This window comes from Protopterus annectens, chromosome 1.part0 (genome assembly GCF_019279795.1).
Source record: "Protopterus annectens isolate FY-2018-M chromosome 1.part0, PAN1.0, whole genome shotgun sequence".
Taxonomy (NCBI): Eukaryota; Metazoa; Chordata; order Ceratodontiformes; family Protopteridae; genus Protopterus; species Protopterus annectens.
In genome coordinates this window covers 1,866,590,094-1,866,607,396 of record NC_056725.1, presented here as the reverse complement: position 1 = coordinate 1,866,607,396, position 17,303 = coordinate 1,866,590,094, and the positions used below count along the sequence as shown (strand labels likewise).

Below are 17,303 nucleotides of genomic sequence, written 5' to 3'. Positions count from 1 at the left end.
AGGGTGGTAGGTGCTGGCTATTACCCAAGGTAGCAGTGCTCATTTACATATACCTTTAAGGCCAGTTGCCCTTTACACTTTAACTAGTATCAGTGGTGAGAGCCAAACCCCCCTAATGTTGGTTCTGCTACACATTCAAATGCTGGCAGCACTAGATCAGAAGTTAAAGCCCATAACCCTTGTCCTCTGCATGCTACACTGTTAGCAGCAGGTAAGATTATAAGAATGCTCACCACAAGTTTCCACTGGCTGCTCACTACCATCTCGTCCTGGTCAGCTCCTCCTGTGCACAAAGCCACTACTCACACATCACCTGGGACGCAGTCACTTATGCACCCTTCGGCACCACAGAATTCACCTTTTCAGCAACAGGTTTTAAAAGTAAGTTATGAATACAGTTTGCCAAGTTAAAGCTGAGGCAAGTCTCCTCTTTTCTCAACTCCCCTTGCACCTCCTGATGCAAGCTACACCCTTGATCTCTAAATATACTACAGTTTAGTGCACATTCACCAACATGGTACAACCTTAGAGGTATAATATTTAGATATCACTGGTGTGGAAGAGGTGCCTCTATATTAGGGACTGCAGGAATACAGCCCCCTTACAAACACACAACTGCAGTCTAGCAAAGTGTGATGTTTCAAAGTTGCTGCAATGATATACCTAGGGATGGCAGCAAGGTGGTCCATTGTATGCCTGTCATGGTAACTGTTGCTTCAGTATGCTAAAACAGACACTTCTGTCTTTCTTTATATTTATAGCAAAAATACATCCACATTTTGTCCCTTTACACTTTTCCTTCTAAAACAAATACATTCACAAATAGCACAGTGAAGTATTTGCCTACAAGTCTACCTTTATTATACAAGACCACAAGTGTTTCTCTCTCCAATATGCTCATCTCTGAAAATACAACTTTACCTAGTGTACTCAACCAATAAACCCAAGCTCAATAAATACAAAAACACTAAAGTTCAATGGCATAAGGATACAAAAATTGGATTCTTTTTTTCTTTCAATGTAAAGTCCTGTACGAATATAAATAATTATTAATATGGAGAGCACAAGTGCAAAAAATGTAAAAAAAAAAAAAAAAAAAAAAAAAACAGTACCTGTTAGCTGGCTTTTGGGAAATATTTACTTCTTCAGGAGGCAGATGAAAAACTGAATGCAAAGAGCACTGAATCTCAGTACTGGTGTCACCTGTTGCCTGAAATATCGGAACAGAATATGAATCCAGAGCAGAGTTGCTCCCTGAAACAGCTGGAACCTCAGGCTGTGAACTGTATAGAGTATTCACATGATGAGATGTTAGTTTAAGAAGGCAAAAACATCCCAATAAAGAGTTATGCGACACCTGTCCAGGTCGCAAAAGTATTAGTTTTACAATACTGGATACTAATCTTACAATATGACCTAAAGAATGTTTGTCTGCAAAATCCCATAACAGGATTATTAAGAAATGTCGAAACAGACGAAGAACTCTAAAAATCCAAGGGTCACTTTGGATTATATTTTTTAGCACTTTATCACCTTTTGAAAAATGAGGTGGTAGACGAAATTTAAGGCACTGAAGAAGGTGGGCAAAGTGAACTGTGCATTGAACAGTATAATTTAATAAGTCTTCCTTTTCTTTCACATCTGTTAGGGAAATTCCAGTGCTCCAAGCTGTGAGGAGAATCTTCTGTATACAGCAGACTGTATCAAAAATGTGATCTGCACCACTAGTTTCATCTTTGGCATGAACAGTGTCAAACATGTATGCAAACTCCAGCTTGCCCTGGTCCATCACTCCAACAAATGAATTCTCCTTTCTCCCAAAAGATGGCAAATCATTAGCAGGAAGGTGGCCGTCATCTTCAGACTCTTCATCACACTAGAAAATAAAGAGAGAGATTAGTATCTTGCTGTTCTTTTGTTTACAAAAATACAGCACCACCTGGACAGATGGTAGAATTTAACTGTTTCAGGTGCCAGACAAAATGAATTAGGTATGCAAACGCCTCCTTTTAGGTGTAAGCAGGACAGTTATACACCTGGATCAAGAGCAGTACAACAATAATATACTGATTAACCATTATCAAAATATTTTTTTATTAACATGGAAATTTGGCTGGTCTAATAACTTTCCAACCAAAGCTCAGCTGCATACAGTTTAATTATCACATTCAGAAAGAAGGAAATAAATATTTGCAAAAATAAAGTACAGGTGTGTAGCATACTCATCTAAAATAAAACTTTGGGGCACAGACTCTTACAGCAATACAATTATTCAAAGATTTAAGGCAATCTTTGGTTTATTTTCTACCTGAACACATACCTTGTAGAGTAAAAGTGGTATGTCTCATGTTTTAGTGGGCCACTGGCAATGACTGGCACATGATTCTCCACACTGTCACCTTGCAGTGCCTTCATTTCTTTCAGCAGGAAACAGTTAGTTATTTACTCACCATAACGATCAATGTATGTGGTCCATCTCTCCTACATTCATTACTGATGGGTTCGAAGGCGATAATCGGCTCCGACTCTGCCGACTATTTTCTAGCACGAAGTCTCTAATTGGCTGGGCTAACCGGTATCCCAGGATGCACCTCTCCCAAACCCCCAGATCTTGTTTGCATACATCGCAATCACTCCACATACGCCAACCTCACTAAGAGGTATATCATCCCAAGGAAAAGGGAATAAACCGATTCTGAAGGGTCTCAGAGCAATTTTCCTCCAAATCCTTCAGGCAGGGGGCAGGTGGGATGGTACGTAAGAATGTAGGCGAGATGGACCACATACATCGATCGTTATGGTGAGTACATAACTAACTGTTATGTGGTCCTATCTCACCTACATTCATTACTGATGGGACAGCGTCCCTAGCACCTCTAACCCGGAGGCTCATAGGAAAGTACTCCTGAGAACCGTGGAACCAAAGGAAGCCCGGCCTCTAGATGCCACGTCCAGCTTGTAATGAGCGATAAAGGTGTGATGAGAAGCCCAGGTGGCCGCTGCACAAATGTCGTCCAAGGAAAGCCTGGCATGATACGCTATTGAAGTCGAGACCGCCCTAGTGGAATGAGCCTTGACTGGGAAGGGTAAGTTTCTGCCTGCTGATGAGTAAATAAAGGTAATGCAATCCTTAATCCACTTGGAAATTGTGCAGTTGGAAACAGAGCTACCCGTTCTATTCTCCGAAAAAGAGACAAACAATTGATCCGATTTTCTTATATGTTTTGTCCTGTGTAAATAAAATCTTAGTGGTCTATGCACGTCCAATTGATGAAATTTGAACTCCGCCTTGTTGGAGAAGTTGGGAAAAAACACAGGTAACTCAATGGATTGGTGGAGATTAAATGTAGACGACACCTTAGGGAGAAAGGACGGATTAAGTCTCAAGGATACCCTGTCCTTATGGAATATCAAATTCGGGGGCCTAATGGACAATGCTTGAAGTTCTGATACTCTAGTCGAAGTGATGGCCACTAAGAAAGCCGTCTTCTAGGATAAGAATTTCAGTTCGCAAGTGGCAGCCGGCTCAAAGGGCGGAGAAGTGATGGCTTGCAATACCAGATTTAAATCCCATGACATGACGGGTTCTGACACAGGAGGACGCAGTAATCAGGCTCCTTTCAAAAAGGCCTTGCAAAGTTTATGGCCCATAAGAGTGGGCTCATAGGATACATGGAAGTTAGAAATGGCCGCCAGCTGCACTTTAATGGTCGACAGAGCAGAGCCCTGTCGGAAGAGCATAGCTAAAAAGTCTAAGACCGCCGATATAGGGGCTGTGAAAGGGTCCAGGCCTTGTGCCTGAGCCCAGATGGAAAATCTCTTCTATTTGCTAAAGTAAATTCTTCTGGTGGAGGACTTGTGAGACGACGAAAGGATATGCACCACCTCAGGTGAAAAGGAATGCAGTCTAACTATCGAAGTGGAGCAGCCAGGCTGTCAACCTGAGGGACTGGAGGGAGGGGTGGAACTGTCCCGACATACGAGTCAAAAGGTCTGGTACTGGATCCAGAGTCCAAGGACCATCCACAGTGTACCGCTGAAGGAAGGGGAACCAGACCTGGTGGGGCCAGCGTGGAGCAATTAGAATCATCTTGCTTCCCAAGTGAATGGCTTTCTGAATCACTCTTGGTAACAGAGGAAACAGAGGAAAGGCATAGAGCAGACCGGAAGGCCAACTGTGGACTAGAGAGTCCCTGGGTGACTCCCCCTGTGGGGGGATCAAGGTGAAGTAGTTGCTGCATTTGGCATTGAAGGAACTGGCAAAGAGATCGCACAGCAAGGCTGACCCCACCTGCTGAAGATCCGAGTCGCAACTCGGATGTTCAGGGACCACTCGTAAGGCATCAGAATAGCTCTGCTTAGCATCTGCTATCACGTTGGATTTTCCCGGAATGTGCGTTGCCACTAGAGACCGTTGGGAACACACTGCCCAATTCCACACTCTCATGGCTTCTCTGCAAAGGTGGTAGGGACTTGGTTCCCCCTTGCTTGTTCGGGTACCAAACAAATGACATGTTGTCTGAGTGAATAGCAATCGTTCCCCGGGGAAGAGAGCTCTGAAGTTCTTGCAATGCTAACAGCACTGCTCTCATCTCTAGGACATTGATGTGTAAGTGTACCTCGTGATCCTGCCATGTGCCTTGGACCGTTCTGCCCAGATAATGCCCCCCCACCCTATCTGGGAAGCGTCCGTGGTCACTGTGGCAGCAGGAGAGGGGGGGACTAGATTCCTCCCCTTGTCCAGGTTGGAGGAGCATAGGCACCAACGGAGATCTTGCCTGCAATGCTCTGAGGAGAATTGGATGAGAGAGGGGTAATTTTTGATAGGACCACTGGACTGAAAGGAGCCACTGGAGGATCCGCATGTGTAGCCTGGATAAGGGTACTAACATGATGGTCGCCGCCATGGATCCCAATAACTGAAGAACTAACCTGGCTTGGACCTTCTTCCGGGGCAATAGAGCTTGGACCTGAGATTGCAACACTGTTATCCTTTCTTGAGGTAAAAAGGCCCTCATTAGGACCGAGTTTAACTCTGCGCCTATAAATACAACACGCTGTGAGGGCAGCAAGGCAGATTTTTCCCAGTTTAGTGTAATTCCTAACCTTTGACAAAGGTTTATGGTAGCCTCCCTGGCTTGGATGAGGAGATGCCTGGTGGGGGTGGTAAGGAGCCAATCGTCCAGGTAAGAAAACACCTGGAATCCTAGATGTCTCAGGTGAGCTGTCACCACTGCCAAGCACTTGGTAAACACCCTGGGGGCTATGGTGAGACCAAAGGGCAGGGCTCGAAACTGGAAATGACTGGCTCCCAGCCAGAAGCGTAAATGATTCCTGGATGCCTTGTTTATCTTGATGTGATAATAGGTGTCTTTGAGGTCAATGGAGCACATCCATACTCCCTCTCCCAACAATGGAAAGATGGACTGAAGAGTGACCATTCGGAATTTGGACTTCAGGACGTAGTGATTCAATCGGCTGAGATCCAAGATGGGTCTCAGGTCCCCTGTTTTTTTCGGCGCCAAAAAGAGTCTTGAGTAAGTTCCTGATCCGATCTGGTCTGAGGGGACCAGTTGGATGACTCCTTTTCTTAGCAGCTTTGATAGCTCTAGCGCTACTTGATCCCTTTGAATGGGTGGAACGTCCGGGATTTTTTTGATTGGGGGTGGGGGCGAAACAAAGGGAATGGTGTAACCTCCGGTGATTATTCGAAGCACCCATCGATCCTGAGTGATGTTCTCCCAGGCTTGAGGATGCCTTGAAAAACTACCCCCGACTGGCTCCGGAGCAGCATAGTTGGGCGATCCCTCAGGGATGCTGATAGGAAGATCCGCGAAAGGAGTCACAGTCTCCCAGATTGCGGGGGCCTCCTCTGCCCCTAGGACGGCGTCTTCCAGAATAATTCCCCCCACCTCTGCCTCTGGAGGGGGGGTCACCATGCGTGGCTGGGAAAGACTTATGATTTCTTGAACCATATCTTCCCTCCTCTCTGAGCCTTGGGATAAGGCCTAGAGGGAAGAGAAAAACGGGCCCTTACGGCAGATAAAGTCTTACCCTCCTGTTCACATCTGGTGAGAGTCTCTTCCACTTTGGGTCCAAAAAGAGAGGACCCATCGAAGGGGGCGTCCGTGAAGGAAGACTTGAAGGCCTCCGCGAATTGACATAGGTGCATCCAGGCTTGCCTCCTAAGAGCCAAGCCTGAGCTAGCTGCCCTACTAGCCCCTTCGGCTGCATAGGATATGAGCCTCATGGACAAGTTTGCAATGGAACCAAGGGTAGACAACTGGGCGTTAACAGTCTGCGCTACCGCCTCAGGCATGTTACCCATCAAGGTATCTCCCAACTCTTTGAGGAGATCTCTCTGGAGCCGAGTAAAGTGACAAAGGTAATTCAGAGACCGCAGTGTAAAGGTTGCTGAAGATAGGGTATGCTTCCCATAGCGATCCATACTCCTGGACTCCTTGTTAGGAGGATGGACGGTGAAGAAGCCTCTGCAACTTCTTGCTGAGTAGCTGACACCACCACCATGGCATCTACAGGGACCCCTTTTGTCAAAAACTCTTTCCCCGGGGGAGCAGACAGGAACTTATTAGGACGACTGGGCACTGGTTCCACAGAATCAGGGTGCTCCCACACCCTTCGACAAATCAGGTCTAAGAGTTCGTCGAAGGGTGGAGACACCCATGAGGCAGAAGGTTGAGCTCCGAAGGCCTTGAGGAATACTGACTCCTCCTCAGAGGGGGGCTTGGAAGACCAGTCGCCTCTCTGCCTCAAAATCCCCAGGATGTCGGAGAAGGAGATGTCATCGGAGGATGACTTAGGGGACCCCTTCCTGCATCATCAAGGTCGGTATCCGAGGTGATGGACTCATCTTGGGAGTCTATGTGCTTCCTCTTGCACAGCTTCTTCCTGAGAGGCTCCTCAGGCACAGACTCTGAGGGGCCCTCAGAAAGCTGGGGACCACCACTCATGGGGGTGTTCTCAGGCCTTCGAGCTCCGCTGTCCACTGATAGAGGGGCATCAGAGGCTCTAGACAGGGTGTATGGGGATGGAGTGGCCGATCCAAGTGATGTCCCTGACTACCTGGCCAGTGGGCTCCTCATGGCTTCGAAGGCAAGTCCCCCCGAATCCGAGGACTGACCCGTCTCCGAGACCACAACCGGGGTCGGGATCCCCCTAGCCAAAGCACCGAGAGGGAGACTCGGGGCCAACAGAAGTCCCGATGCATCCCCCTCGGGCTCGACCGAGGAAACCCGAGTGCCGAAACCAGATGACGGAACCGAAATGGTTGGAGCCGACGACGGCTCCGATAAACCCGCCAAGGGTACCGGAGCCGGCGTAAGGACATCACTCGGCGCCGAACACTCCGACTCCGATGACACAATGCTCGGAGGAGGAATCATCGGTACTGACAAAGGAATAGGCTCCGGAGCCGACTGGGTAGGAGCTGAAAACAATTTGGCTAACACCGGCGACTGAAGGAGCCTCTGAACCACCATATCCATGTCCAAATCAGATAACCCAGAGGATTTGGAGGCAACTGAAGGAGATGAGGATCTCCTACCTATTGATTCCCGTGTAACACTGGGTGACCGGCTCCGAATCGGCTCCAATATGATCGGAGCCGAAGTCAACTCCAGTACCACCGATACCTCCTGTGGCCCCGAAGACAATGGAGTCGAGGAAGCAGTATCCAAACCAGAGCTCCTGTCCTGCGGCTCCAAAGCCAATGGAGCCGAGGAAGTTGTAACTATTTTCAAAATCTTCTCCGGGGACTCCGAGGAACTGGATGGAGCCAGAGATCATTTCTTAGTTCTGGTGGATTTGGATTTGCCAGTAGAAGAAGCAGACTCTATATCCTCTTCAAAGGAGGGCTTGACCAGGCCCTTCAAAATCAGTTTATTTTTTTCTTTCCTGCAGCATCCTAGAACTGAAGGAATGGCAGACACTGCAGGATTCTTGTAAGTGAATCGCGCCAAGGCAATAAACACAGATGGCATGCCCATCTGTGATCGACATTTTATAGGCACACTGAGCATTTTTTAAACCCAGAGGGTTTATGCTCCTTTTGCTCTTTAGACATGCCCAACAAATTCCAAACACTCAACACAACAATAGGAAGGCAGGATACACTATAGGAACTCTAATTTAAATGCTCTTTAGGGATCGACGAGAGAAAACACTGAGAACAAGACGAAGGAAAGGACTAGGTCCCTCTAAATTAAATGGGCCTAGCCCGCCAAACTCAAGGGAAACCACACACACTCTCCACAAAACTATAACAAGCTCAAAATACACACAAAACACAATATAGCTATGAAAATAGCTTTTGTTTGACAGAAAGGTATAAAAACTTTAGAAAGTTTAGTCAAAAATGTACTTAGCCACAGCCAAGCTCGAGACCACGTCCTAACTCAATGAGCTGCAAACGAGATCTGGGGGGTTTGGGAGAGGTGCATACTGGGATACCGGTTAGCCCAGCCAATTAGAGACTTCGTGCTAGAAAATAGTCGGCAGAGTCGGAGCCGATTATCAGCTCCGAACCCATCAGTAATGAATGTAGGCGAGATAGGACCACATAACATCTACTAATCAAAACTAATAAAAGTAAACTTTAAACAAAATACATATGTTGGGTAGTCTAAGAAAGAAAAACACATTACAGGGATGGTAAAACTCTTTTCTGAAAATGTAATTTTTTTTCATGTGAGTTTTACACACACACATTTTTGAGGAGGGTTTTTGCAGAAGTACAACAAGTAGAAAGAAACTAAAGCAACAGGTCATCCATAAGTAGAAAAGAGTGCTGGAAAATTAAGACAGAATATACTCCAAGACTGTCCAGTCTGAACATAGCTCTGCTTTTGGGCAGGGCAAAAGGCATCCAAATTCTGATTTTTTAGTGAATGTATACAATGCAGTCCTTGCCACAATCTCACATTCTTGAAAAAAGGTACCAGCTACTCTAGCAGAATAACCTTTAATGACCTTCATAACAGGGTTAATGCCCTCAAAACATTAAATGAAGATAATATAGGGTATAACTGCTTTGTACTTCCAGGATGGCAAGGACAGTACAAGCTGTATGAACTGAACTTACCATAACAGTAGATGTTCAAATGATCATTGCTGCAAGTAGCCTTATCTATATGGGTTATATCCTATCAATGATATAACGACAGACCAGCTACCAAAGCTTCAGGGCACCTTCCATGTGCCTAAACTGTCAAGCAGCTCAAAACTTGACCAGACTAAAAGGCAAGTATGGGCGAGAAGCCCTTCAGAACTCTGCTAGTAACAGAAAGAGGGAGGTTGAGCCCTGAAAGGACTATGTCAGAAACAACAAAACAAATGCCCACACCCTGGCATAAAAAAATACCAAAAAACAAGGGGAATGGAAGGAGGGAGGAAGGGAGCAGCTACTGCAGCAGTGATCATTTGAACATCTACTTTTATGGTAAATTCAACTTACACAACAGCACTATGTTCATCATACTGATCACTGCTGCAGTAGCCTTATCTTTATAATTAGATTACCATAGCAGACTACATTTGGGAGGTGGAAGGAGAAGAATCCAGGCACCCCTGGAGAATAGGCTTGCAATGCTTGTTCTGGACCTAGAGAAGGAATCAAGCTTATAGTGCTTTGTAAAAGTATATACAGAAGACCAAGTAGCAGCTTCTAGAATATTTTTAGAATCCAACCCTTTCCAAATAGCCATAGATGAAGCCAAGGACCTGGTAGACAGGCCTAGACCCTGACTGAATTAGATTTGTTATGTTCAGTATAAACCAAAGTTATGTACTCACCATAAAGATAGCTCCATGTTTCCCTATTTTTGTCTGGTTCAACAGATGCATCTCTGATCCAGTCTTGGCACTTCCAAAAAAGCATTAATCCAGAGCTCTAATTCCTCCCCTACCCATAATCCCTCACTACCTCTCCCTGAACAGGTTGGATCGAGTTTGCCCATTAACTATATGATATATAATTTAAACTTGTGCCAAAAAGCAGGTGCAAACATATGAAGATGTAACCAGCTAATACTGAGTTTTTCAAGACTCCTCAGAGTATCACCCATTCTTCAAGGCGCTACAAGTAACAATTTGTAAGGGGGAAGGAGGGAGGGATGTTAAAATAGACAAAAACAGGACAACACAGACCTATCGTTACAGTGAATACATAACTTCTGTATATGTCCTTTTTTGTCTGATTCAACTTATGAGACAGATTCCCTAGCTACCAATTTCTTGAGAGGCCTCAAGGAAGGATATTCTTGAGTACAGCGGAGCCAACGGAGGAGCAGGATCTGGATTGTACATCCACTTTATGAAGACACAAAGGTGTGAACACTTGACAATGTAAGCAACAGCACAAATCTCATCAATACGCAGATTATTAAAAAACTGCCAAAGTCGCTACTGACTTTATGGAATGTTTTTTTTTTTTTTTTTTTTTTGGTAGTGGTATTCTCAGTTTGTCATGAACAAATAAAAGCAGTTTGGCGGCCATCTAGAGAGGGTCGCCTTTCATACACTGCACCCCAGTTTGATTTTAGAAGAGGAAATAAATTGATCCAATTTTCTGAAATATTATGTCTTGTGGAGATAAAATCTAAGTTGTCTATGCACATCAAGCAAATGCAGAGCATGTTCTATTTTGTTAGAGTACTTTGGGAAGAAAACTGGAAGATTTATGGAATGGCTGATGTTAAGATTCAGATGCCATCTTAGGGATGAAAAGAGGATTTGGTTTTAAGAAAACTCTTTCCTTATAAAATGTCAGATAAAGTAGTTTACAAGAAAGGGCCTGTAATTCTGAGATTCTTTAAACTGAAATACCTGCTACCAAGAAGACCATTTTCCATGTTAGGTACTTAAGATCTAATGAGGCTTCTGGTTCGAAGGGGGATTCTGTGAGGGCTTGCAACATCACTGTAATGTCCCAAGGTACAATACGATCTCCGATGGGGGGTCTGAGAAGGAAGGTTCCCTTGAAAAATGCTTTAGAAACTTTCAAAGAGGCTATTGGTGAATGATTACAGCCAATTTGAAATAGCTGCTAACTGGACTTTATGAAACAATTCCAACCAGAAATCCAAACTCAAAGAGAGAGGCGTAGAGAAAGGATCACTGGATCCACCTGTGGGAGGTGGGAGAAAGAGTGGTCCTTGAGTAAAACCAGGGAAGACACCTTTTCTGTAGCCCAGAATGAAAATCTTTTCCACTTACTCTGGTAAACTTTCCTGGTGCTTTACTTTTGAGAGGCTGTTAAAACATGAACTACTCCTTTTGAAAGCCTGGCATCTCTGGCCATTATTACGACTGGAGTAGCCAAGCAGTTAGATTCAAAGTGTCTTGATCTGGGAGAGGATAGCTGGATGGATGAGGTCTGGGCTGTGAGCCAGTGTCCAGGGAGGACACAGATGATGAGGCTGAAGAAACAGGAACCATACCTGTCTGGGACAATAAGGAGCAATGAGAATTACTTTCACCTTACACCTCCTGGCTTTCTGAGTGAACTTTGTGATCAAGGGGAAAGGGGGGAATGTAAATAGAAGACCTGGGGGAACCAAATGTGGACCACAGAGTCTCTTGGTGACTGACCCTGGGCAGGGAGGAGGGCAAAGTAACTGCTGCCCTTTTGGTTGAGGTAAGATGCATAAAGGTTGACCCCAGCAGTGTAAAGTCTTCTTTGCCACTGACTGAGGGCCAACTCATGAGGCAGAGGAATGTTTCTGATTAACATCCACTAGTACACTGGAAGTCCTCGGGATGTTCGTTGCTACACTAAAGTGATGGGAAGACATTGCCCATTGCCACACCCTCATGGCTTCCAAACACAGAGGATAGGCTCTGGTTCCTCCTTGTCTGTTGATGTACCAGACTACTGGCATATTATCTGTCTGGATGGAAATTACATGTTCCAGCAGAGAGTTCTAAAATGTCTGCAATGCCAACAGGATTGATCTCACCTCCACAACACTGATGTAAAGATTGGCTTCTGAGTCTAGGTACATTGAACAGTCTTCCGTTTTAAGGTTGAGGCATTAATTTGTGAATTATTTGGAGGCTAAAGTGTCCCTCCCTTGGATGAGTAAATTCTTGGTTGGAGTGGTGAGCAGATAATCGTTCAGGTACAAAAAAATCTGGAAACATTGCAGCCCGAGATAAGCTGTGACTTCTGCTATGCAACTGGAGAACATCAGGGGTCTGTGGTACGACCAAATCCGAACTGGTAATGATTGGCTCCCAGCCTGAAAAAGAGGAATGAATGGTTATTTATCTTTATATGATAATCTCCCTGGAGATTTATTGAGCACATCCAGTCATCCTTCCTGAGTAGCAGTAGACTGGACTGAACCCTGATCATCCAGAATTTTGCCATTTCACAAACTGGTTTAAATGACTGAGGTCCAGAATAGGCCTCAGGTCCCTAGGTCTTTTTTGGAACTAAAATTAACCTGGAGTAGACTCCGGATCCTATCTGGTCTGATGGGACCTGTTGGACGGCTTTTTTTTCGAACAGGTATTTGAATTCTACTGTGGTGGCTTTTATTTGGTAGGGTAGCACTAGGAGAATCCTTTCTCTTGATTGAGGAGAATAAAAGGAGGAAACTGAGTATCTCCTGGTGATTACCTGCAGCACCCATGAGCCAGGTTTGTCGGTGCAGGGATAAGCTCCCCAATTGCCTTCAGAGTGCGGCAGTCAGGCAATCACTCTAGATATCTACATTCCGCCACCACCCCTGGTCAAAGAAACCACCGTGAAAAACTTTTCAAAAGCAAACTTCACGTTACTTAAGACCGAAGTGGGAAGTTTCAAAGCCCTCATGCTAAAGGACAACGCTGTCCAAGCTGCAAAATCCTTTACTAATGCACTCTACGGGCACCTACAAGAATGCATGGATTGTCCTATCCCAAATAAAACCAAGACTCACTCCTCCAAGAAAAGGAAACCAGTCTGGTGGACCCCTGCCATAAACAAGCTATATAATAGAAGGAGGAAACTAGTACAGAAAAGAGTAAAATCCCAAGAAGGGAAGACTTCCCTGATCAGTAACAGCAAGAAACTATGTTCCCTCATAAATTCATCCAAGGCTAGCTTCGAAAGAAAAATTGCCATGGACTCAAAAGATACCACAAGGCATTCTTTAGCTATGTCAAGAATCTAAGTGGCAATTCTCAGATCTGCTCAGAGTTAGTGCAGAATGGCACAAAATATACTGAACCGACAGATATAGTCAACATCCTGGCAGACAGGTTCAGTGCAGACTTCACCCCTCCTCTCACCCCCAAAAGGACCCATAACTATACCAGAAGAATGTAGTGCTCCTGAAACCACAGACACCCAGGTTAAAACAGCCCTCTCCAAAGCCAAAAACACAGCATCAATGGGACCGGACGGTGTCCCAGGCTGCATCCTACAGGAGCTCAAAGATGAACTAACCCCTCACCTAAACACACTGTCTAAACTCAGTCTCTCCACAGGCTACGTGCCCACAGAGTGGCACACAGCAACGGTTATTCCACTCCACAAAGGTGGAGCCACAATGGACCCCGGGAACTATCACACTATAAGCCTGACTAGCTTGGTCTGCAAAGCTATGGAGCGCATTGTCATGGATCTCATTAACAGAGACATTCGAAACCTCCAAACACTGGACCCTACCCAGTTCGGCTTTGTTAAGGGCAGATCATGCCTCCTAAACCTGGTGGACTTCTTTGAGACAGTTACCAAGGCTATAGATGAGGGAAAGGTGGTCCACACAGATTACCTAGACCTCGCAAAGGCCTTCGACACCATTCCCCACTCAGGTATTATAGACAAGATCACCAGCCTGAACATAAACTCCTACGTCACGAAATGGGTTGCCAACTGGCTCATGGACAGAACCCACATGGTAAGAGTTGCGGGAGCTAGGTCTGACTAAACCGGTTACAAGTGGCACTCCCCAGGGCTCAGTCCTAGGACCCCTCCTGTTCGGCATATACTTCTCAGAGGTACAGATAAGGACAGGAGGACTATGGCTGACCAAGTTTGCAGACTACTTCAAACTAGGGGCTATAATTGACTCTACGGCTGACACAGACATTCTCCAAAAGGGTCTCACTGAGACAGATACCTGGTGTCAAAACCATGGCCTCAAGCTAAATGCCAAAAAGTGCATAGTCATCCCCTTTGGAAAAAACAAAGTACCCAAAAAACTACCACATAGGTGGTAGCCCCCTAAATACAGGAGACGTAATAAGGGATCTGGGGACCCAAGTAGACAGTAACCTCTCCTTTGATAATAACATTGCCAAAGTGGTTAGAAAATCCTTCTATGTGGCCCACCTAATCACAAAAAAGTTTGCATCCAGATCGAAAGAGGTCATTGGGCCCCTATATGCATCACTCATCAGACCCATCATAGAGTACAATGCCCCATTTGGGATGTACCTTACAAGACACCTGCAACAACTGGAAAGACCACAGAAGTACCTCACCAAGAGGATCACTGGCCTCAAGCAGATGCCCTATGCAGCTCGACTGAAGAAAAGTACAGTTTTGTACCTACCATAAATGTAGATGTCCGATAGATATGCAACTGCAGTCCTTACATATGGGTTGTCCTGCCTCAGGCAGCCCTCGGTCGGCTGGATTCCAAAGTCTGGGTCCGACGTCGGCTGATGTCACCTCCTCCCCGACGTCAGAGCGGCAGGGGTATAAAAGTATCAGCCGACGCCATCTTCTTCAGTGTTTCTTGCCCCAGATGCCAGGTGCCCTCCAAGGAAGGCTAAAATTAGAACTGGAATAAAAATTTCCAGACATACACAATAGCAATAAACAGATACACCATAACAGATATCCCCAGCTAAGTAAAAAAGGAGGAAAGTGGACCCAATGTACAGAGGGGAAGGAGGGTGGGAAAACCTGACTGCAGTTGCATATCTAGCGGACATCTACATTTATGGTAGGTACAAAACTGTACTATGTCCTTCAAGAATGCAACTGCAGTCCTTACATATGGGTTGAATACCATAGCCAAGCTGGGGGTGGTAGGCTCTAAGATAAGGATGGTGTAGCTAAAATGCCCTGCAGGACTGCCGAAGCAAAGCCTGCTCGGGATCTGGAATATAAAGGGAGGTTGTGGTGCTTGGAAAATGTATGCACAGAGCTCCATGTAGCAGCTTCTAGAATGTCCTTTGTAGCCACCCCTCTTAGAAAGGCTGTGGAGGTGGCTGTAGCTCTGGTGGAGTGTGGTCTGACATTGGCTGGCACACCCTTTCCATGGTAGGAATAACAAAATCTGATGCAATGTCCAATCCATTTTGAAATTGTTTGTTTGGAAATTGCTTTTCCTTGTACCCCAGGAGCGTAAGCTACAAATAGTTGGTCAGACTTTCTGTTGGCCTTAGTTCTGTCCAAGTAGTAGCGCAGTTGTCTGTGAATGTCCAAAGTGTGCAGCAGTTTTTCCCCTTTATTTTGAGGATTGGGGAAGAAAGTAGGCAGGTGAATTGCTTGATTTAGAGACACCCTGGAGATCACTTTTGGCATAAAAGAAGGATTGGTTCTTAAAGAAACCCTGTCCTGATGAAAAATGAGGAATGGAGGAACTGCCATGAGGGCCTGTATCTCCGAAACTCTCCTTGCTGAGGTTATTGCCAACAGAAAAACTGTTTTCCAGGAAAGAAATTGTAATTCTGCAGATGCTGCTGGCTCAAAGGGAGGAAGAGTTCATTTTTCCAACACGAAATTGAGGTCCCATGCCGGCACTGGTGGTTTTCTGGGAGGCTTGATATTCTTTACCCCTCTCAGAAATTGTCTCAGTAAAGGATGTGAGAACACAGGAGGATCGGTGTTGTATCTTGCTGAAATAGCTGAAGCATGTATTTTTATGGAAGAATATGAAAGTCCATTATGCAGCATCACTGCCAAGTATTCCAATATCTGTGGAATGTTCATTACTGATGCATCCTGTCCCTTGTTGGTATTCCAGATGCTGAAACTCTTCCATTTGGCCGAATAAGCTTTTCTGGTGGAAGGTCTGCGTGCTTCCAGTAATATCTGTTGAACTTCCTTGGAGAAAGAGGTATGCGGAGACATCATGGGACCCTCCAAGCTGTCAGGCGCAGAGTTTGCAGCTTTGGATGAACCGTCCTGTAATTGTGCTGAGTCAAGAGTGGAGACCATAGAGGCAGGGTCCACGGTTTGGTGCAAGTTAAGCTCCTTAGTAGTGGATACCAGTGCTGTCTTGGCCAATCTGGAGCTATTAAGATGCCTTTCGGTTGCTCTGCTTTGATCTTCAGTAACACCTTGGTCATCAATGGTAGAGGTGGGAATGCATAGATTTTTAGAGAGTTCCAGCTGAATGAGAGAGCATCTATTTTCCAAGCTTGTGGATGATGTGACCTCGTGCAGAACTTTTTCAGATGATGATTGAGGTGGGAGGCAAAAAGGTCTACGTCCGGCCTCCCCCATGCAGAAGTCATTTGTGCAAAAATGTCTGGATGCAACATCCATTCGTGTGGATCCAGGATGTTTCTGCTTAGACTGTCCGCTAGAACATTGTCCCTGCCCGGAACAAATTGGGACTGTAGCTGTATGTTCAATTTCAGGGATTTTTCCCAAAGAGTCATTGTTAGTCTGCAAAGGGGGTAAGAATGAGTACCTCCCTGCTTGTTTATGTACCACATAAAGTACAGTTTTGTACCTACCATAAATGTAGATGTCCGAACTGGATAGCATCTGCAGTCATAACAACTGGGTTGTCCTGTCGTCAGGCAGCCCTTCAGTCGGCCGGATTCCAAAGTCCGGGTCCGGCTTCGGCTGATGTCGCACTTCACCCGACGTCATCTCTGTTGGTCTTCGGGTATAAAAGCATCAGCCGACGCCATTTTCCTCAGTGTTTCTTGCCCCAGATGCCAGTAGCACTCTTGAAGGCTAAAATTTGGATAGATGCCAATGTTTCCAAAAAGATAGAGGTAAACACAAAAATAAGCATGTATGTACATATATACAAACAAATACACCATAAAAGACTCCCCCCCACCAGCTAGCTATTAGGAGGGTAAACACCCTAGGAGTACCACAGAGGGAAGGAGGGAGGGTAATCCTGACTGCAGATGCTATCCAGTTCGGACATCTACATTTATGGTAGGTACAAAACTGTACTATGTCCTTCATGGATGCATCTGCAGTCATAACAACTGGGTAGAATACCATAGCCAACTAGGGAGGAGGATAAAAGTAGATTATGGTGTGTTTAGGATCCCTTGCAGTACAGCAGTGGCAAACCCTGCTCGGGATCTGGAATATA

At 45.4% G+C, this 17,303-nt stretch overlaps 1 protein-coding gene across 1 annotated transcript in view; it reads right to left on the bottom strand.

Annotated features, from left to right (window-relative positions):
- CPLANE1 (ciliogenesis and planar polarity effector 1) overlaps positions 1-17,303 on the bottom strand; it is a 4,248,669-nt gene that overhangs the window by 3,277,839 nt on the left and 953,527 nt on the right. The window contains exon 11 of the mRNA XM_044076333.1: positions 1,113-1,876. Within this exon, the coding sequence (XP_043932268.1) occupies positions 1,113-1,876 (764 nt within the window). The remainder of the gene's footprint in view (positions 1-1,112; positions 1,877-17,303) is intronic.